Genomic DNA, 22,225 nt, shown 5'->3' with positions numbered 1-22,225 from the left:
TATAAATTCTGAATTGTACCATCAAATTCTACAGGAAAATATCAGGGTACCTGTTCATGAATTGAAGCACAATAGAAAGTGGGTCATGCAGCAAGACAACGACCCTAAACACATGTCGGTCTACCAAAGAATGGTTAAAGCAGAAGAAATTTCACATTTTGGAATGGCTAAGTCAAAGTTCTGACCTTAGTCCTATAGAAATGTTATGGAAGGATCTGAAGCAAGCAGTCCATGCATGGAAGCCCACCAACATCCCAGAGTTGAAGCAGTTTTGTAAAGAGAAATGGACTAAAATTCTTCTAAGCCAATGTGCAAGACTGGTCAGCAATTATCAAAGAGTTTGGTTGAAGTTATTGCTGTACAAGGGAGTCACACCAGTTAATGAAAGCAAAGATTTACATACCTTTTCCAACAAACACATGTAATATTTGATAATTTTTCTCAATAAATAAATGAAAAAGTAAAATGTTTTGTGTTATTTATTTAATTGGGTTCTCTTTATTTAGTTTCACGACATGCGTGAAAATCTGATCACATTTTAAGTCATATTAGTGCAGAAACTGAGAAAATTCTAAATGGTACACAAACCTTTTTTAGCACTGCTGTACCTACTTAGGTTTGATGCCTTATTACCACTTGCTGGACCTTTGCTAAAATGAGTGCTCTGATTTCTGACTCTTAGTAGTGGGTTTCAGATGTGAAATATGTCAAAAGTGTTATTGATCCTTGTGTGGTGGCCCAACACCAATTAGTCCTCAGTTTTTTTTTTACTTCATTGCAGTTGGATAAGTGCATCCCGCCGCATCATCTCAACTTCTGCTTGGCTTAGCTTAGACAACTTGATGCTAACCAATTCAATTTGATATTCCTGGTCTGTAGAGATCAGAGTTACAGACCTTTTTTTTCCTTTCAGTCCTCTACTGAGAAGAAAAATATCAAATTTGAAAAGTAACATGGAGATAGGTTTCCATAGTATATTTCTTTTTAAACAGCATTGATCAGAAATTCTGAGTCAGCATCAGGTTTATTATTACTGACATACAGTGTGTTGTGAAATTTGTTGTTTCATTGACCTTTCAGAAATCTGATGGCACAGGGAAAGAATCTGCCCCTAAAAGTGTTGAGTGTGTGTCTTCAGGCTCCTGTACCATCTTCTTGATGGTAGTAATGAGAAGAAAGCATGTCCTGTTGGATGAAGGTCCTTAATGACAGTAGTTTCCTTTTATGAGGCATCGCTGTTTATTACTGATTTAATTCCAAGTTCCCACAATGCTATTGGATGTATACCTCCAAGATTCAGACCCAGCAACATTGAAGAAGTGGCAATATATTTTCAACTCAAGATGGTGTGTAACTGGCAGAGGAATTTACAAGTGGAAGGGTGTATGTGCTTGCTGTCCTTGTACTTAGATACAGGGTTATGAAGTACTGAAAGATGAATAACTTCTTCACTGGTGTATTAGTGGGGATTTAGGTGAAATGAATATTTTTAGTATTATTTTCTCTCCCATTCTGGGAAGAATGTTTAATACAGGCAGTAGTTATACAAAACTGACGCAACATCCGTACTTAATCTCTCACTGCACAACGAAAGGTTCTAACAAAGTATATATTTGGTCATTTATACAGGAAATAGCTAGGAAACAGAAACTCATAGAAATGTAGCACACTATGAGCAGAATATAGATAGCGATGCACTGCTTACGTGGCTGTTTTGGACTGTGGTAAGATCCATCATGTGAACATCTTAAAATTCAAATTTTGTCTCTTAAGATTTGAACTTACAAACTTCCCTCAATTTTTGTTTTGCAGGTTATGAGGGAAAATGGCTCATCTGAGATTCTAAATAAACTGTATGATACTGCCATGGATAAATTAGAAAGCTTAAAGAAAGATTATGATGCACTGAGAAAACGGTACAATGACAAGGTTGCCAATCATAATACTGACCTCAGCCGTTTGGAGCGGATGGAAGAAGAGAATCGGCGTTTCCAGAAGCAGAATGAAATGCTCATGAAGCAAACAGATGCTGCTGTTGTAGAGAAGACATCTGTCCAGCAACAGTATTTATCCACACTGAAAAGGTGAATGGTTATCCTGATGCACAGTAGTTCTAAGTTCTAGCCCTGATGTGTTGAGAAGTCATGTAGTTTTACTTAAACTTTGAGTCACTTTCTTAAAGTTGTTCAGCAATAAACAGACCCTTTGGCTCATCACATCCATGCTGACCATTGTACCTATCGGTGTGCTAATCCCATTTGCCCACATTGGGTCTGTATCCTTCTTTCCCTTGGCTATTTAAGTGCCTGCCTGGATGCCTCTTAAATATTGAGGTTGTATCTGTCTCCATCACTTCCTTTGGCAATATTTTCCAAATAGCAACTGCTTTCTATAGGGCAAATCTTACCCATCAGATTTACTTTTAAATTTCCTCATCTCACCTTAAATCTGTGCAATCTTATTTTACAGACCCACACCATGGAAAAAAGATTCTTATTATCTCCCTTATCTAAGCCTGTCATAAATTTTATACTCTCCCCGGTCAACCCTCATCTTCCTGAATCCATGTATACTACCTTACTATTTTTCCTTCTTTTTCTCGTGCTCTCTTTATGCACTATTTATTTTATATCTATATAATTGTAATGTAGCGATGTGCTACACACAGCGCTGAAATAATGACACGCAGTCGGTAAGCCGTTTCGAGACTAGTTTATTCAAACTTTGCGGCGCTGGCATTTAATCCCTAGCACCCGCCCTTTCCAGGCGGAAATGACGTCGGAGGTGCATTACCAAAGTCTCCCCCCGCGCGCTGGCTATTTGTGAGCCGGTTCGCCTGTGCAGAAAGTGGGTCGCCACATAACCCCCCCCCCAGAACCGGCGATACACCCCCCAATGTCCACAGTCTGGATCAGCCTCTGTTTGGGAGGTCTGCCTCTGCGCCGCAGTGCCTGAACCTCGACCGGCTGCGCCAACTCCACATGGGCTGGTTTGTGTCGGTCCGCTGTGAAAACCTCCTCTCTCCCCCCAATGTCCAGAACGTACGTGGACCTGTTGTTGTTGATCACCTTGAACGGCCCCTCGTACGGCCACTGTAGCGGTGCCCGGTGTCCGCCCCTTCGTACAAACACTAACTTACAGTTCTGCAGGTCTTTAGGTACATGGGTCGGGGTCCGTCTGTGCTGTGAAGTTGGTACGAGGGCCAGGTTGCTGAGCCTTTCGCGTAGCCTGTCCAGGGCTGCTGCAGGTTCTTCCTCTTGCCCCCTTGGGGCTGGTATGAACTCTCCCGGGATGGCCAGGGGTGTGCCGTACACCAACTCGGCCGACGAGGCGTGCAGATCCTCTTTGGGTGCCGTGCAGATTCCGAGCAGGACCCAGGGAAGCTCGTCCACCCAGTTAGGTCCTCTCAGGCGGGCCATGAGAGCTGTCCTCAAGTGTCCGCAGCCGACCACAGGCTGGAGGTGAACTGGGCGCCTCTGTCGGAGGTAATGTGGGCCGGTACCCCGAAGCGTGCTACCCAGGTTGCAATCAGCGCTCGGGCGCAGGAATCGGCAGATGTGTCGGTGAACGGGACCGCCTCTGGCCACTTCGTGAACTGGTCTACCATAGTTAGGAGGTACCGCGCTCCTTGGGACACTGGTAGGGGGCCCACGATATCCACATGAATGTGGTCGAACCTCCGGTGGGTGGGTTCGAACTGCTGCGGCAGGGCTTTAGTGTGCCGCTGCACCTTGGCTGTTTGGCACTGCGCGCACGTTCTGGCCCATTCACTGACCTGCTTGCGAAGTCCATGCCACGTGAACTTGCTGGAGACCAGCCGGACGGTTGTCCTGATAGATGGGTGCGCCACACTGTGTATGGAGTCGAAAACTCGCTGCCTCCAGGCTGCCGGGACGATGGGGCGAGGTTGGTCGGTAGGCACGTCGCACAGGAGTGTCCTATCGCCTGGGCCTACGAGAAAGTCTTGCAGCTGCAAACCCGAGACTGTGGTCCTGTAGCTGGGCATCTTGTCGTTTGCCTGCTGCGCCTTCGCCAGTGCTGCATAGTCCACCCCCAGGGACAGGGCCTGGATAGCTGGTCTGGAGAGTGCGTCTGCCATGACGTTGTCCTTCCCCGAGACATGCTGGATGTCCGTCGTGTACTCAGAGATGTAGGACAGACGTCGCTGCTGGCGAGCCGACCAGGGATCAGACACCTTTGTGAACGCGAAGGTCAGCGGTTTGTGGTCCGTGAACGCGGTGAATGGCCTGCCTTCTAAGAAGTACCTGAAATGCCGGATTGCCAGATACAGTGCCGACAGCTCCTGGTCAAAAGCACTGTACTTGAGTTCGGGTGGTCGTAGGTGCTTGCTGAAGAACGCCAGGGGTTGCCAGCGCCCCTCGATGAGCTGCTCCAGCACCCCACCGACTGCTGTGTCGGATGCGTCCACCGTGAGGGTGGTCGGAACGTCCATTCTGGGGTGCACCAGCATCGCGGCATCTGCCAAGGCTTCCTTGGCTTTAATGAAAGCGGCCGCGGCCTCCTCGTCCCAAGTAATGTCCTTGCCTTTACCCGACATCAGGGTGTACAAAGGGCGCATGATATGGGCTGCTGAGGGGAGGAAACGGTGGTAGAAGTTCACCATACCAGCGAACTCCTGCAGGCTTTTGACCGTGTTGGGCCGGGCAAAGTGGTAGATTGCGTCTACCTTGGCGGGCAGAGGTGTTGCCCTGTCTTTGGTAATCCTGTGGCCCAGGAAGTTAATGGTATCAAGACCGAACTGGCATTTGGCCGGGTTGATCGTGAGGCCGAAATCACTCAGGTGGGAGTAGAGCTGGCAGAGGTGGGACAGATGCTCCTGACGACAACTGCTGGCTATAAGGATGTCATCCAAATAGATGAACGCAAAGTCCAGGCTGCGTCCCACCGCATCCATTAGCCGCTGGAACGTCTGTGCAGCATTCAATAGACAATAGACAGTAGGTTTACGAGTAGGCCATTCGGCCCTTCTAGCCAACACCGCCATTCACTGTGATCATGGCTGATCACACACAATCAGTACCCTGTTCCTGCCCTCTCCCGATATCCCTTGACCCCGCTATTTATAAGAGCTTTATCTAACTCTCTCTTGAATGCATCCAGAGACTTGGCCTCCACTGCCTTCTGGGGCAGAGCATTCCACATATCCACCACTCTCTGGGTGAAAAAGTTTTTCCGCCGAATGGCATTCGGAGGAACTCGAACAGGCCAAGCGGGGTGATGAGTGCTGTTTTGGGGATGTCTTCAGGGTGCACCGAGATTTGATGGTATCCCCGGACGAGGTCTACTTTGGAAAAGATTTTTGCCCCGTGCAGGTTTGCTGCAAGGTCCTGTATGTGCGGCACAGGGTAGCGGTCTGGAGTTGTAGCCTCATTCAGTCTGCGGTAGTCACCGCATGGTCTCCAACCCCCGGCTGCTTTGGGCACCATGTGCAGGGGGGAGGCCCATGGGCTGTCGGACCTCCGTACGATTCCCAATTCCTCCATCCTCATGAACTCTTCCTTCACCAGGCAAAGCTTTTCTGGGGGGAGCCTTTGTGCACGGGCGTGGAGGAGTGGTCCCTGGGTCGGGATGTGGTGGGCATGGCTGCCGTGAACTGCGGTGCTAGAATCGATGGAAAGTCCGCCAGGATTCTGGTGAATTCGTTGTCCGACAGCGTGATGGAGTCCAGGTGTGTGGCCGGCAACTTGGCTTCACCCAGGGAGAACATATGGAAAGTCTCGACATGTACCAGTCTTTTTCCCTGCAAGTCGACCAGCAGGCTGTGAGCTCGCAAGAAGTCCGCCCCCAGGAGTGGTTGGGCCACGGCGGCCAGTGTGAAGTCCCACGTGAACTGGCTGGCGCCGAACTGCAGCTGCACTGTGCGGGTGCCGTAGTTCCGTATCGTGCTGCCGTTTGCGGCCCTCAGGGTGGGTCCTGGCTTCCTGTTGCGGGTGTCGTACCCCGTCGGGGGCAAGGCGCTGATCTCCGCTCCGGTGTCGACCAAGAAGTGGTGTCCCAACTGTTTGTCCCAGACGTACAAGAGGTTGTCCTGGTGGCCAGCCGCCATAGTCATTAGCGGCAGCTGGCCCTGGCCCTGGCCCTTGCAGGGTGGGCGACAACGGCGAGCTTTTGTGCCCCACCACTGGTGGTAGAAACACTACTGTTCACTGGCCTCCTCACTCCTGCCTCTGTGTTGTGTGCACCCCCTGCCAGGCCTGGCCTGGTTGGGCGTGTGGCCTAGTAATCTGACCGATGGACACCACGCTCTCCCTCTTGGCTTTCCACAGCACGTCTGCCCGGGCCGCCACCTTCCGGGGGTCGCTGAAATCTGCGTCGGCCAGCAGCAGATGTATGTCCCCGGGCAGTTGCTCTAGGAACACTTGCTCGAACATGAGGCAGGGCTTGTGTCCATCAGCCAGGGACAGCATCTCGTTCATCAATGCTGACGGCAGTCTGTCTCCCAAACCGTCCAGGTGAAGCAGGCGGGCACCTCGCTCACGCCATGAGAGGCCAGAGGTCTCAATGAGCAGCGCTTTGAATGCTTCATATTTGCCTTCTTCCGGGGGCGACTGTATGAAATCCGCAACCTGGGCGGCCGTCTCCTGGTCAAGGGCGCTCACCACGTGATAGTAATGCGTGGAATCAGAAGAGATCTGCCAAATCTGGAACTGGGCTTCTGCTTGGCTAAACCACACACGTGGTTACAGCGTCCAGAAAGTCAGCAGTTTTAGCGAAACTGCGTGAACAGATGAAGAGTCGGTCATCTTTGATCCAAATCCTGTTTGGACCGTCGGGGTCACCAATGTAGCAATGTGCTACACACAGCGCTGAAATAACGACATGCAGTTGGTAAGCCGTTTCGAGACTAGTTTATTCAAACTTCACGGTGCTGGCATTTAATCCCTAGCGCCTGCCCTCTCCGGGCGGAAGTGACGTCAGAGGTGCATTACCAAAGTCTCTCCCCGCGCGCTGGCTATTTGTGAGCTGGTTCGCCTGCGCAGAAAGTGGGTCGCCTCAGTAATTTATATTTTTTAAGATGTATTGATGTACTGCTGCACAAAACAACATAATTCATGATATATGTCAATGATATTAAAACTGATTCCTTTGATCAAGGTTACACGAAACAAGCCTAACCAATCTCCTTTCATAACTAAAGCCTTGCAGTCCAGGTAACATCCTGGTTAATCTACCCTGCACATTCTCCAGAATAGTCCCATTTTCCTATAATGTGGAAACTAGAACTGCAAACAGTACTCCAAATGTGGCCTAACCAATGTTTTGTAAAGTTGTAATACGATGTCCTAACTTTTATATTCGGTGGTCCCACTTGTGAAGGCAAGCATACCGTAAGTCTCCTTCACCATCCTACCTGCTTGTATTATCGCCTTGAGGGAACAATGGATATGCATCCCAATTGCTTTCTGTTCATCAATACTCCTTAGAACTCCACCATTTACTCTATATGTCCTACCCTTATCTGACTTACCAAAATGAATCTCCTTGCCTTCATCAGTATTAAACTCTTGAGTGCCACTACTTGACCCAACTCTCCAAATGATCTTTATCCTGCTGTGTCCTTAGACAACTTTCTTATGTACGGACATCAATATTCATGTTATCTATAAACCTGCTGCATGAAACCTGACCTCTGATTCTAAGATTAAAGAGAAAGCCTTTTAAATTTTTTGTTAGACATGTTTACCAAAGATTTTTTTTGGAACTGTGACCTCTAGTCTGGGAGAGTGGTATCAGATCAGAGGGAGCATTGGGTCGAGATAGCTTCTTGTGCAGGTGGCCATCCGAAGAGGCCATTAAAAGAAAATGTGGTCTATTTTCTTGGCTTAATACATTATTATCATCATAGAGTCATACAAACACAGAAACAGGCCCTTCTATCCAACATGTCTGTGCCAGGTTTTAAGCAGCCATCTAGACAATAGACTTATGCAATTTATTAAATGCAATCCTTTTTAGGACTTTAATGTGTCTTCCCTTTTATCTCTTGATCTATTATATTTAGAAATATACTGGCATTTCCCATAAACCTGTGAAGAGTTTTCCACCTCAGTAACATCCCTTTAATTTTCTATCATAATGCTAATGTCCAAAAGTGAAAATTAACAGATATAGCATTGTCTATTTTGCACCATAATTAAGGTTTGAATTTCAATGTGTGGCAAGTACTTAAGTGGGACTGGTGCGATTCTGTGCTGGTGCATTTGACATGTAGAATTATAAAGCAACAGAGAAGAGTGAAATTTCCAGGAAAGCTGAAACTTGCCAGGCATTTATTAACATTCCATGGTTGCAATTCGGATGTTATTTAGAGAGACTGAATTTAAGGATTATTTTACATCCTCATTCACCCTACCTTTGTCAGCTCTACTCCTGTATTTTGTTTCTCAGAAACAGAGAAACCTAACTTGAAAGCTACTTGTAATGACTCTGCTACACCAAATATACACTCAGTGGCCACTTTATTAGGTACATCCGTGCACCTGCTTGTTAATGCTAATATCTGATCAGCTAATCATGTGGCAGCAACTCAGTACGTAAAAGCATGCAGATATGGTCAAGAGGTTCAGTAGTTGTTCAGACCAATCACTGGAATGGGGAAAAAATATGACCTACGTGACTTTGACTGTGGAGTGATTGTGGGTGCCCAATGGGGTGGTTTAAGCACTACTGATTTCCTGGGATTTTCATGCACAATAGTCTCTAGAGATTCCAGAGAATGGTGCAAAACAAAAATAAAAAAAACATACAGGAAGTGGCAGTTCTGTAGGTGAAGGCACCTTGTTAAAGAGAGCTGTCACAGGAGATTGGCCAGGCTGGTTCAAGCTGACATGTTACAACAGTGGTGTGTAGAAGAGCATTGCTGAATACACAACACATTGAACCCTGAAGTGGATGAGCTACAGAAGCAGAAGAGCACACTGGGTTCCACTCCTGTGGCCACTTCATTAGGTATACTCCTGTACCTATTAAAGTGGCAACTGAGTGTAGGTTGACAATTAAATCCTGTTCACAAGAGTATCGACGTATGAAGGCATTGAGTTACTCCAAAGCTAACATTTACTTTCTTCACAGCGTATAGTACAAACTGCTGTCAGAAGTAAATGTGAGTAAATATCTAAATTGAAATAGCTAATTGATTTGGATTTCCACTGAATCTGCATTATTTGTATTTACTTTTACATTCTTCAAATTCTTAACTTTTTGAAGTAGTGAAATTGTTTCATTTTCACTCTCAGCTGTTTCTGGCATCTCTAAACCTGAAGGTTTGAAACCACAGTGAGCAAAACAGTTCTGAATTGTCTTTCTGCTTATTTCTTGCAAGTGTTCCAAGCTGGGTCCACAGAAAACAAGTCACCACTAAACTCAGTGACAGGATGGAGTGATACTGAATCTCCAGTAAACGCTGTCAATTTAACTCATGCAATCCCAGGCATTCTAGGTATTGAGGTTTAAAAATATCATCATCCACAGAAATACATGCCTCTCATTATCTTGGTCCATGGGATAATCTCAAGCGGGGCCTGATCAAACCTGGCTGGATCGCCTCGGAGAGAATGCCTAATGATTAAAGATCCAAAACATCTAATGACCCCAGATTACATTACTGATGATGTGTACCAGTACACACCCGGTTCATTAAGCCAAGTGGTGTCGGACCACGATAATGTAAGGCATGGGCCAGATTAAAGTGGCTCCACTATGCTTCCCTATCCACCATAGCACCTCATACCTCACCACACAACCTTATCTCTCCCAGGCCTACGTATACATCCACCAGTCCTACAATCAAACCTAATGCTAAGGTCCCAGGGGGCAGACTCCCCCACTAACCTGAGGCACATCCCACAAACCCGCAGCCACTACACTACCCTATGCACCAGAGCCCCACATCCTGACCACACAAAACTGCACAACCTTATCTCACCCAACCCCACACATATATCCACCAGCCCTACCCCTGAACCTAATCCTGTCCAAGGGGGCATGCACCCCAATTAACCGTAGCCACACTCCCACAAACCTGATGACTTGTGTAAGGATCCAATAAAGGCAAATGTTGGACCTGGTTAATGAAGGCATGGGCCAGATCAAAGTGGCCGGGTTGCATGACATTGAATTTCTAGTGACGAGATCAAGAAGCACAAGAGGCTGATTCGCCCATTGCCCGAATAATCTCAAAAAGTCACTGCTTTTGGAACACAAGTACCTGCAACTGATACTATTTGAAAACTGTTTGCTTAAAGCACAGTGTAGTGTCTAACAGTCACGCAAGTGCATGTGATTGACGCAATTTAGAAACCTGCAACAGATTCCTGTTCTCAATTAAGCAGCATAGTGTCCTAAATAAACAAAAGGAATCCTGGCTGTTTTCTCAATTTGTCTTTGTTGTTTAAGAGTTGTCCCAAATAAGTGGCTACCCCGATTAACCGGAGCCCATTGTGATTTTTATTTTCTGTTTAAAGGTATGATTCAATACAGCATGAATTAAGTAAAGCAACAGTACAGAACAAAGAGCTCCAGAGGGAAATGGAACGATTACAAACTGAGGTGACCAGGTACAAGACATTACAGCTGAAAGCAGTGAAGGATGCAGAGAAATACAAGGAAGAAAGGGATACAGTGCTAAATGAATACCGACTAGTCATGAGTGAACGAGATCAGGTACACAAAGAAATTGACAAACTGCAGACAGAACTGGAATTGGCTCAGGGTCATCTGAAAAACACCTCATCAGAGAGAAAAGTGGCTGGTGAAGAGCTTGAAGCTCTGAGACAGGTAAGATCTCAAGGCACCTTCCTGCTCCTTAGCATTCATTCTAGCACTGTGGAATCCCTTAAAATATTCTTGTTCTTACTGTCTACAAAGTCTTCAAATGAGTTTCTCTGGAAATAGTGTCACAAGCTTCAAAGAGGGACATGAGTTTCTGATTGAACTGGGTGCTTACTGGGTTCATTGTTGTCAGCTGATATTCCAACCACTGCTGGAGAGGGAGCTTGGAATTGCTGATTCTGGGAGGTGATTTGTTTTAGTGTTTTGATCAAAAATTTGAAAAACTGTCGGTAGTAGAATGAACATGTTTGGAATTTGTCCTCTTAGAATGTCTGAATTCAGAATTTAAATCTTTACCTGTCTTGCTGTAGGAATGCTGCATGTAGCTTTTAAAATCATCACGCAAACTACTGTGTAAATGCAATGTTCTGACAGTTAAAAAAAATCAAAAATATAAAAGGTGTTTGTGATTACATGAAAGAAATTAAGATTTTGTTGAAGAAATAACAAAGTAAAGCTTGAATTTTTCTCACAATCTATTAGCAATTTGTTTTAGGATAAAAACATCACTATTGTTTGGAATTTGAAAATACCAAAATTTATTGAACTAATAACAATAAATAAATTCAGTCAAGAAATAAAGTGGAAAATTCAAACGCTTAATGTGTGTGTGCCCTCATTCAGGCTTTTGAGAGAGCTGAGCTTGGCTAGTTTCTTTTTCCATCCTTTCCCGTGGTGTGGGACTGAAATGCTTCTAAAAACAAAAGTTCAAAGTGGAGAAATATCCTTCAGTATTGGTGATATTTTCAAAGAAACAATTGAAGCAAAACAGTGTCAAGGCATATAGCACTACTGCATAGAAACAGGCCCTTTGGCTCATCTGTCTGGTCTGTGCTGAACTATTATTGTGCCTCGTCCCATTTGACTTGCATCCAGCCCATAGCCCTCCATACCCTTACCATTCCTTTTACTTATCCAATTTCCTCTCAAATGTTAAAATCAAACCCTCATCCACCACTTAAGCTGGTAGTTTGTTTCACACTCTCACTACTCTGAATGAAGAAATCACCCCCCCCCCACCCCACCCTCACGTTCTCTTTAAACATTTCACTTTTCAACCTAAACTGATAACCTCTAGTTTTAGGAAGAGTGGCATCCTTATGTTCATAACCCTTAAATTAATTAAATTACTGTTTCTGACACTGGCAAATTGACCTTTTAGCTTCCATGATTCGAAACTGGGTGGAGTTCTGTTCTTTTCAAATAGCCATTGGTGCAAAGAAGTCATTCATGTATGGTTTAAGAATGGTTCCACTGGTGAAACAATGAAAGTTTTCTTCTCAAGCTAATTGAGATTTGAGTTTAATGCAAAGCAGACAGAATGAGATAATTTGATTTTAGAATTAATTCATTTTGGTATTTAGATTCCTGGGAAAGACAAGAGACTAGATGCTGGAATCTGGAGCCACAGACAATTTGTTGGAGGAGCTCAGCAGGAAGGAATAGTTGACTGCTGCAGGGTTTCAATCTGAATTGTTTGCAGTTCCTCTCTTCCCCCTTCCCCCAACAGTTGCTGCTCAATCTCCATCAGCAGATTGTTCATTTTAAATACCTCCACTATGCAATTTCCACATTCTCTTCAGATTGATTTTTTTGGAGAGCTGTTTAAACAAAATCAGATTTATTATTTCAAGTATTTTACTCTTCAGCCACAAATTTGCCTTAAGTAAAGTAGTGCTCTGTTTGGTAATTCTTCTAGCAGTGATAACTTTGGTTTTGTTAAAAGCTTTAGGTTTGAAACAAAAATTTCCAGCGACAGTATTACATGATTTTGCTCCCTCTATCAGCTTTTGGGGAGATACAGTGGATGGTAAGCTGAAGTGGATAACACTGCACAAAATAGAAAGCTCCTGACTTATCCTGCTGCAAGTCATCACATGGGCATAGTTTTACAATGCAGGGTATCTGCTCCCAGCTGATTTCCTTATGGGAGTGAATTTTAATTGCATATCTCTTCTAACTTCAGCGCCATTACACCACCCCTTAATTGGTTGGCTTTTGACAATCTTATTTGCATTCAGTGAATTTTTTGATATTCAGGAGGATTGCTTGAGGGTTACTTTAAGGTCCAGGATTTATCTAATCTTGGTCTGAACTATGATGAGTTTCATGTCAGAATTCTGATGAGATGAGTTCTGTTATTTTGCAGTCATATGTCAAACTTCCATTCTTTATCCATATCATCCTATTGCTGCATGTGCAATATTTAAGATGGAGTGGGATTTTAATTAATATTGCAGCCATACAGTGAGCCAGACCTTGCTGGATTCAGTATCTCGTAGCTTGATTGTTTTTTAACTTTCCTGGCATTGTGAACTCAGCACATTACAGGCCCTTCAGCCCATGATGTTGTGCCAACCTTTCGACATACTCCAAGATCAATCTAAGTCTTCCCTCCTACATAACCCTCCATTTTTCTTCCATCCATGTGCCAATCTACGATCCACAAATCTGAAGCCCTGCCCCCTGCATCAGTTCTTCAGCCACACATTCATCTGCCATGTAGGCCATGCAAGAACCACAGGTTTTTCACCCTGAAAAGCATTAGTGAATCAAAAAGGTGTTTTATGATCTGCCATCTTTGTGAACGTTATTAACAAAACTGACTGCTTTACTTTCCAATCCCAGATTAACTGAATTTAAACAATTGCCATGGCAAGATGTAAACTCACACCTCTAGATTACTAGTGCACACCACTTGTTCTGGCAATTTAATTATTACACCATTACTCATAAGATATCTAAGCAGATCATAGTGTGTTTAATGACCATGCATCACTGGGCCAAGTCAACCTCTCAGATGCCTCTTTTTTTTTTTACAAATTCAAACATTTTAAAAATGATAAGACCCTAATAAGATTGAGGGCTAGAATTAGGCCATTTGGCCCATCATGACTGCTCTGCCATTTCATCATGGCTGATCCAGTTTTCCCCTTGGCACCAATCTCCTGTCTTTGCCCTGACCAATCAAGAATCTTATCAACTTCTGTCTTAAATATACCTAAAGACCTGGCCTCCACAGCTGCTGTGGCAAAGAATTCCATAGATTCACTACTCTTTGGCTAAAGAAATTCCTCCTCATCTCTGTCCTAAAAAGATGCCCCTGTATTCTGAGGCTGTGTCCTCTGATCTTAGACTGTCCTCTAAATATCCTCTCCACATCCACTCTATCAAGGCATTTCACCATTCAATAGGCTTCAATGAAGTCACCACCCCATTCTTCAGAATTCCAGTGAATACAGGCTCAGAGCCAACAAATGCTCTTCATATGACAAGCCATTCAATCCTGGAATAATTTTCATGACCCTCCATTGAACCCTCTCCAGTTTTAGCACATCCTTTCTAAGATAAAGGGCCCAAACCTGTTCACAATACTCCAACTGAGACCTCACCAGTGCTTTAAAAATTTTCATCATTACATCCTTGCTTTTATATTCTAGTCATCTTGAAATGAATACAAGCATTGCATTTGCCTTCCTCACCACAGACAACTTGCAAATTAACCTTTAGGGAATCCTGCAGAAGGCCTCCCAAGTCCCTTTGCCCCTCAGTTTTTTATATTTTCTCTCCATTTAAAAAATAGTCAATCCTTTCATTTCTTCTACCAAAGTGCATGATCATGTATCCCGACACTGTATCCCACCTGCCATTTCTTTGCCCATTCTCCTAATCTAAATTGTCCTTCTGTGGCCTCCTTTCCTCAAAACTACCTGCCCCTCCATCTATCTTCATATTGTCTGCAAACTTTGCAACAAAGCCATCAGTGTCATCTTCCAAATCATTGAATATAACGTAAAAAAAAAATCAGTCCCAACACAGACCCCTGTGGAGCCCCACTAGTCACCGACAGCCAGCTAGAAAAGGCTTCTTTATTCCCACTCTTTGCCTGCTGCCAATCACCCACTGCTTTATCCATGCTAGAATCTTTCCTGTATTACCATGGGCTCATAGCTTGTTAAGCAGCCTCATGTGTCACACCTTTCTCAAGGGCCTTCTGAAAATCCAAGGGTGCATCATCAACTTTGTCTATCCTGCTTGTTATTTCTTCAATGAATTTCAGCAGATTTTTCTACTTTTAATGTCTGTAATTAAGCATAGAACAGTACAGGCCCTTTGGCCCACAATGTTGTGCCAATCTTTTAACCTACTCTGTGAAGGGAACACAGCATCTGAAGACCTCACAAATCATGAGATTAAAAATGTATCTCCTTAACTGATGAAAGATTGCAAACTATACTTGGCTAATTCTCGTATTGTGAGTCACAGTGAGGAGCTTTTTGAACAATGTGTTAAGGGATATTATATTTTGCATCTTATCCTTGCTTTGGTAATTGGCAAGTTTGCAGTGTGGTGTTTCTATACGTTTCAAGTGACTTGAATACATTCTATTATCATAATTTGGCAATATTGAAATACATTGCTGTTTGGTTAGCAAGCAATACTGAATCTTTAATGAAGTAGAGTATAATATTGATCAAAATATTAAAAGTCTGTGGATTCCAGTTAATTGGGACACTTTGGGACCAGTACATTTTGTTCCACTAAGCGGTTGCCCAAATAGCTGAAGTTTCATAGAAGTAGTTAAAAGGTATAAAAAAGGCAAACTGAACAACAAATTATGTATTTAAATTAAGTGCAGAATAAATGAGAACTTTACCTTAACTAGTGAAACTGTATTAGTTCCTAATATTTGTCAACAGAAGAATTCATTCAGTATAGGCTGACATGTTCTTTTGAACAAAATTAGCAGACACCTAGTGCAGATAATGGACTTGCTTAAAACAATGCTTTCAACAACTGCATCATCCAAATCTTCATTTTAATTGTAAAATTCTTGACGATTGTCAATACTTTCTTTGTAGTTTTGACTTACTGAAGTAGTGAAATTGTTTCATTTTCACTCCAGCCATTTTTGGCATCTCCAAGCTTGAGTGATTGAAACCGCAGTGCGAAAAACAGTTCTGTGTTTTCTTACTGTTAATTACTCTCCAACTATCAACAACAAAAATCATTGTGTTTTGAATATACAGGCACACACGCACACACAAGTGACACTATTTAAAACTGTTAGCTATAAGCATGGTGTAGTGTCTTAACGGTCACACAATGTGCTCACGACTGATGCTAGTTAGAAAATGTTCACAACAATCGTCAGCCCCAATTAAGCGGCTTAGTGTCCCAAATAAACAAAGGGAATCTAGGCTATTTTGTCAATTTTTTTTCCCTTTAAGAGTTGCCCCAAATAAGCAGTTGTCCCAATTAACCAACGGCCCAATTAACCAGAATATACTGTATATGATTTAAAGAAAGATAGTGCACTTGATTCCACTTAGCAATAAGATAAGGAACATGCTCACAATCTGCTAAATTCCATGCATCAGTTGTGGTGTTTGCTGTGGAGTCCAAGGCAAGAATCAAGTTTCCCAACATAGTAATGGAAACCTGTCAGCATGTGTGCCTTTGTCACTAATAGTAGTGAGGAAGGGAAAACATTGTTGCTGTCATATCAGTCCCAACCTGGATCTCAGCCCTCCACCCTGTCTAATCTCTCAAACAGAAACAATATACATGAAGCAGAAAATGCTGTAAACTCTCAGCAGATCAGGAAAGAGAAGCAGGGTTGATGTTTCTGATGAAGAGTATTGTTCCTGGAAGATTAGCACTATTTCTCTCTCCACGGATGCTGTCTGACCTGCGTGTTTCCAGCATTTGATGTTTTCATTCATGATTCTGGCACTTGGACTGGAAAAGATAAAATAAATTAATAAATCTAAGTTAATAGGGTTAAACAAAATATGTCTCATCAGAATAGTTTAGGGAAAAGATTAGCTTTATTTGTTACATGTACATTGAAACATAGAGGGAAATGCATAATTTATTGTGAACAACTAACACAGTCCAAGGATGTGTTGGAAGTAGCCTGCAAGTGTCGCCATAATTCTAGCACCAATATAGCACGCCCACAACTCACTAACCCTAATCCCATTTGTCTTTGGAATGTGAGAGGAAAGTGGAGCACCTGGAGGAAACCCACACTGACATGGAGCAAATACAGGCTCCTTACAGACAGTGGTAGGAATTGAATTGGTGGTGCTCGCATTGTAAACCATTATGCTAACAGCTATCCTATCATGCCAACCCCCTAGTTGCTAGTTGAACTTTTCATTAACTAATGTCATTGCTGGTTGGCAATGCCAATGCTTTTGTAATATGTTTCTTTTGAAATGGTGAAAGGGGATCACGTAACATATTCCCTACATATGAATGTGATATTTAACATCAAAATCATCTGTTACATCTGTTGCAGCAAACATTTTCCAAAAGTAAGATTGTTTATGAGTTCAAAATGGGAGCAGCTTATGAGATGCTGCTTTTGTCATGTTTATCAAAATGGTGACATCACTTGTGTTGCAACTAAATTTCAGGAGCTTCATTCTGCGTTGGTAGAGCGAGATCATGCTATCTGTGAGAGGAATGAACTGCTGGAGAAATACTGCCATGAAGTGAAGGACAAAGCAGAAGCTCAAAAGGAGCTTGATCAGGCTTGTAAGGATATTGAGACTGTGAAAGAAGAGAGAGATGTTGCTAGGAAAGAAAGAACAGAAGCTATCATCCAGAGAGATCAGTTGCTGCGGGAGTACTACCAGGCTCGACAGGTGAATTTTGCCCTTATACAGAGTTGTTTTATGCACTGCATGTACTGTAAATATCTCTTAATCATGTGAGTGCTCCGTTGTGTTTTGTGTAATATTTAAAAGCTAGATTTTTTAAAAAGGTACAAAGTAACAGCTACTTCCAGAGAGCTGCCCAGTTATACCTGTGTGACCATTTAATCTATCAAGCTCTGTGATTTGGATTGTGGGAGGAAGCCAGAGTATCTGGAGGGAACTAATGTAGTCACAGGGAGAGCATGCAGTCTCCTTATAGGCAGCAGCAGGAATTGAACCCGGGACTCTGACACTGTTACACTAACCACTATGCTACCATGCCACCCTCATGTTTTCATCTTTGAAAAATTAATGATACCAAATGTTTTTCTAGTTGCTTAAAAATTGAATTTTCCTTTAAGAAAATGAACACACTGATGCAGATGTGGAATACTAGCTATCTCACTCGCCCACAATCTGGTGTATGTAATGGTATTTACTACCAATAGTATTGTGGAAATGTTGCTTAGTTTGGTCACTGGATACCAGATCTACAAAAGATATGGTTCTCTCTGAGCTTAAATCTGAATTAGTAGTGATTTGAATGTTTTTCCTCAGTGGAACTTGAAATTATAAAAATGTAAAAACTATAAAAACGGACAGCAAACTTTTTGCCTGGGCTATGGCAATCTGAGTATGGGCAATCAGTAAAAAATTAAAAGTAGGATTGTTGTGCTAATGTGCATCACAAAAGCTAAAGTGGGAAAATCTAGGTTCCAAATTCCATAACCATTCTTATCATTGCAACATAATTGAGCACTGAGTTTCCAACACTGATTTGAACTTTTTTACGAACAATTGCACAGATCTTGGCTCTATGATAGGGCTTTATCCTGAAAGGAAAGGTTGTGGGTTTAAGTCCAACATGAGGGATTTGAGTTGAAAATTCCAAGATGATATACTGGTGCAGCACTCTAGGAATGATTCATTAAAAACACATTTGAACACTAAACATAATACATAATAACAGGCTCACTTTTAAGTTTATAACTGTGACCAATTGGATCTTTACTGAAATTGTGAGTGAAGCTGTTGAAGGTGGAAGTTTTGCTAGGGGTGGATGTGTCAAATACAGCAGGTGCTATGACAGGCACCTCCAGCCTATCTTTTAAGCTCTTAAAATAAGTTTAGTTTGGAGAAAAACTTCAAACTTATGAACTCATATGATATTCAGGTTTGGCTTTTATTTCATCCTGGACTTCAACATCATTTTCAGTAGCTGATGTCCCAGCTATTGAAAGCATGAATTTCCTTTCCATTGTTCCTTTCTCATATGCCAAATCCTGGCACATGTCTGATTCACTAGTTGTAAATAACTGGATATTGTATTATGCTGTTTTAAACTTTGCCTCTGCTGATGAAGTTGAATCTTTTTATTATAATCTTTTCTGAGTCTTGTTTCCTGTATAACCTTTGAGTAATAATCGCTGGTACATTTTTTTTATTGAGCTCCTTTACAGGAGTGGCAATGTTAGAAGAAAGCTGTTTCTTCTGATTTTCATCTTCATGGTGGGCTGGGGGATATTCCAAACTGAAAATATTCTTTTTTTTTAAAAAAAAAGTCTCTGCTGTTTTTTTTAAATCTCACCCACTGTAGGCATTTCAAATTAAATTGAGAGCAATGACATAGTATGTATTTATACTAACATTTGAAGTGCAGCTTGCTTTCTTGGAAGTCTACACTCAGTGGTCACTTTATGAGGTACCTAATGAAGTGGCCACTGAGTACATGGTTATGGTTTTCTGCTGCTGTCAAGGTCCAAGGTTCGACGTGTGTTCAGAGATGTCCTTCTGAACACCACTGTTGTAACATGTGGTCATTTGAGTTGCTTGCCATCTTGAACCAGTCAGGCCATTCTCCGCTAATCTCTCTCACTAACATGGTGTTTTCGCCCATACAACTGTTGCTCTTTGGTTGTTTTTTTTTTGTTTTTCGCACCATTCTCTGTAAAGTCTAGAATCCTAGGAGTTCAACAGCTTTTGAGGTATTCAAACTATCCCATCTGGCACCATCAATCATTCCAAGATCAAAGTCATTTAGATCACATTTCTTCCCCATTTCTGATGCTTGGTCTGAACAACAGCTGAACCTCTTGGCCATGTTTGCATGTTTTTATGCATTGAGTTGTTGCCACATGATTGGCTGATTAGAGGTTTGCTTTAATGAGCAATTGTACATTATAAAGTGGCCACTGAGTGTATTAGGTTATTATATCCATTCTTCATTAACACTATCTTGTGTGCTTTGTTTCATCCTGGAAAGATTATGAGATCACTTGCTTTGCTTGTGCCCAGCAGTGGCTTAATTAGCAACATATATTTTGGTGGTAGCATTTTGCAGAATCCTATCATTGTAATTATAGATTCCCATTGTGATGGGCTTTCTTTTTGTGTGTGTCCCTAAAGGCAAGAGTGAGGTGGTAATTTCTGTCCAAGGAATGTCAAATAATTTCTATAGTGACTCTCCTGTTTATCTGGAGCTTCTCTGTGAACTTTTTCATTCAGTGTCTTTGAGTTTCTTCTAAAAGTCTACCCCAACAGTGAGTTGCTCATTGGCAGAGAAACTGAAGGAGCTGGTGATGCCACCTGCAACAGAGAGGCATTGGTGTGTGATGGAAGTGTGAAGTTTTAAAAGAGAATTAGTCATATTTCTTCTGCTTGCAAGACCCTGTTGGACATTGGTGGTGTGGAATGTTGCAAATCCAATTCATTGGCTTATTGGCAAATGGCAGGGGAGCTGGGTGGCCTTAGTTGTAGCGAGGACTAGGCCTCATGCCAAGGTGCCACACATTTGCAGCCGCCCGGGGGAGGTGTTGGTGTCGTATGTGCTACGGGGTACATTTCTTTCAATATATGGAACAAAACTGTTGAGTTTAAACAATGTTCATTTATATCTATTCAACACTTACCGTGGCAGAGTGTGACTTTAGCTCAAGGACAAGAATAATGTGCAATTAAATACCTTTGAGATTAAACAAAGCTGTATTATTTAAACGAGCTACTTTTGAATGTTCAAAAAGCAGGAATTCTTCAAGTGGTGTATATATATATATATATTCTCAGATCTTTTTACATTAGCTAAAGACTACTGAATGCTTGGGGGTGACTATTAATTATATTATCTTAATTTCTATAAAATTAGAAACATTTGCTGTAAACATTGTGGGCCTGGTTGTTTTTCATAATGTAATCAGACTCCACTTGACATCCTTGTTCCTTTTCCATTACATGTTTTTTTTGTAGCATTTCGCTATATACAAGTTTGTTATTGTACACATACATTGCTTTCCCTCTCAATAATTGTGGGTATAAAGGTCCTTCTGGACCCCTGAATATACAATAGATGCTTATATGAATGTCAGTTGTCTGTTTTTTGTTTCTTTACTTAATGGCAAATGGGTGTGTAGGATTAACTACCCAAAAAACTTTTTCACTTTGATTTTGGAACAGCGGCCATCAACTTGGCATTAATTTGCAAAGATTTAGTAACAATATTTTGTACCTAATTCGAGTTATCAATATTGTGTTGATTTTTAGTAAATGTTACCATCAGGCATCTGTCACTGAAGATCCATTTTGTACTTCTAGCCATTTTTTGTGCAGAAATGGTCTTTTTATGAATATTTTGCTTTTTAATCATTTAATAGAATTTAAATCACTAGTGAAGTTTGCAAAGCAGCACAAATTGTTTAGTGTTTGAATTTACAGAAACAAGACTCGGCCACGTTGGACATGGAAAGGGCTGGTAAAGAAATTGAGATGCTGCGGAAGCAGTGTGAAGCCATGTCCCAAGAACTAAAGGAAGGCATACAGGAGGCAGAAGTAGCTAAACGTAGACGAGACTGGGCATTCCAAGAGCGAGATAAAATAGTTGCAGAAAGAGAAAGCATAAGGTAAGATGCACCCAAAGTCCTTTAAATATGCAAATGACTTACTTATTAAGCTTCTCTACTCAGTTCACAATTTCCTTTCAGTCTGGTTAATATATTCTAGCCATGGGTCTAGTGGCAAAACAGGGAAAACAATGGCAAAAGTCAGACATCAGCTGTGGACAAAGAAATGATTAAATCTTTGGTCAAAGACCCTTCGTCAGAACAAGTGAAGTGAAAAAGCAAATCTGCTTTGCATTGCAGAGAGGAACAGGATAGAGTGAACTAAGAGAATGTCCTTAAAAGTTGGAGGCAAAGCTGCTTGGTTATTAAACTTATTTTCATCTTCTGTCCATGCAAATTATAGCTGTTGGAATTCAATGTTGAATTCAACCATTTCAGTAAATCAGCCTTTTCTGTTTGTATCAGAACTGATCATTCCTTATCCAGGTTGTGGTCTTATGGCTTTAACTCAATGTTTCTCTCACTAGTTAATCTATTGAGTATTTTCTACATTCTCTTTTATTTCAAATCACATGTCCAGCGTATTGTTTTTCTTCAGTACCTGCCCCTTTTTATACACCACCTGACTGATCAGCTGTGATTATTTAGATGGTATCAAAAACAACCGTGTCACCTGGACAACTTAGATTTTTGTCCTGTCACAGGCATTCCCTTAGTATTCATTCATTTCAAAATACAGTGCAAAACAAGCCACACCATCCAACAACCCATCTATGTCTGTTTAATCCTAGCCTAACTGCAGGACAACTTACAATGACCAATTAACCCACTAAC

The 22,225-nt window shown here is 42.2% G+C and overlaps 1 protein-coding gene across 11 annotated transcripts in view; it reads left to right on the top strand.

Annotated features, from left to right (window-relative positions):
• dlg5a (discs, large homolog 5a (Drosophila)) overlaps positions 1-22,225 on the top strand; it is a 225,920-nt gene that overhangs the window by 123,166 nt on the left and 80,529 nt on the right. For 5 of the 11 annotated variants that reach the window (XM_073025561.1, XM_073025560.1, XM_073025559.1 and 2 more), the window contains 4 exons: positions 1,813-2,084; positions 10,485-10,797; positions 17,277-17,507; positions 21,252-21,451. In XM_073025561.1, coding sequence (XP_072881662.1) covers positions 1,813-2,084; positions 10,485-10,797; positions 17,277-17,507; positions 21,252-21,451 — 1,016 coding nt within the window. The remainder of the gene's footprint in view (positions 1-1,812; positions 2,085-10,484; positions 10,798-17,276; positions 17,508-21,251; positions 21,452-22,225) is intronic. The other 6 variants (XM_073025565.1, XM_073025564.1, XM_073025558.1 and 3 more) reach the window with 3 other exon arrangements.

Source organism: Hemitrygon akajei, chromosome 21 (assembly GCF_048418815.1).
Source record: "Hemitrygon akajei chromosome 21, sHemAka1.3, whole genome shotgun sequence".
Classification (NCBI taxonomy): Eukaryota; Metazoa; Chordata; class Chondrichthyes; order Myliobatiformes; family Dasyatidae; genus Hemitrygon; species Hemitrygon akajei.
Note: the sequence above shows the minus strand (reverse complement) of the source record. Positions and strands in the feature narration are given on the sequence as shown.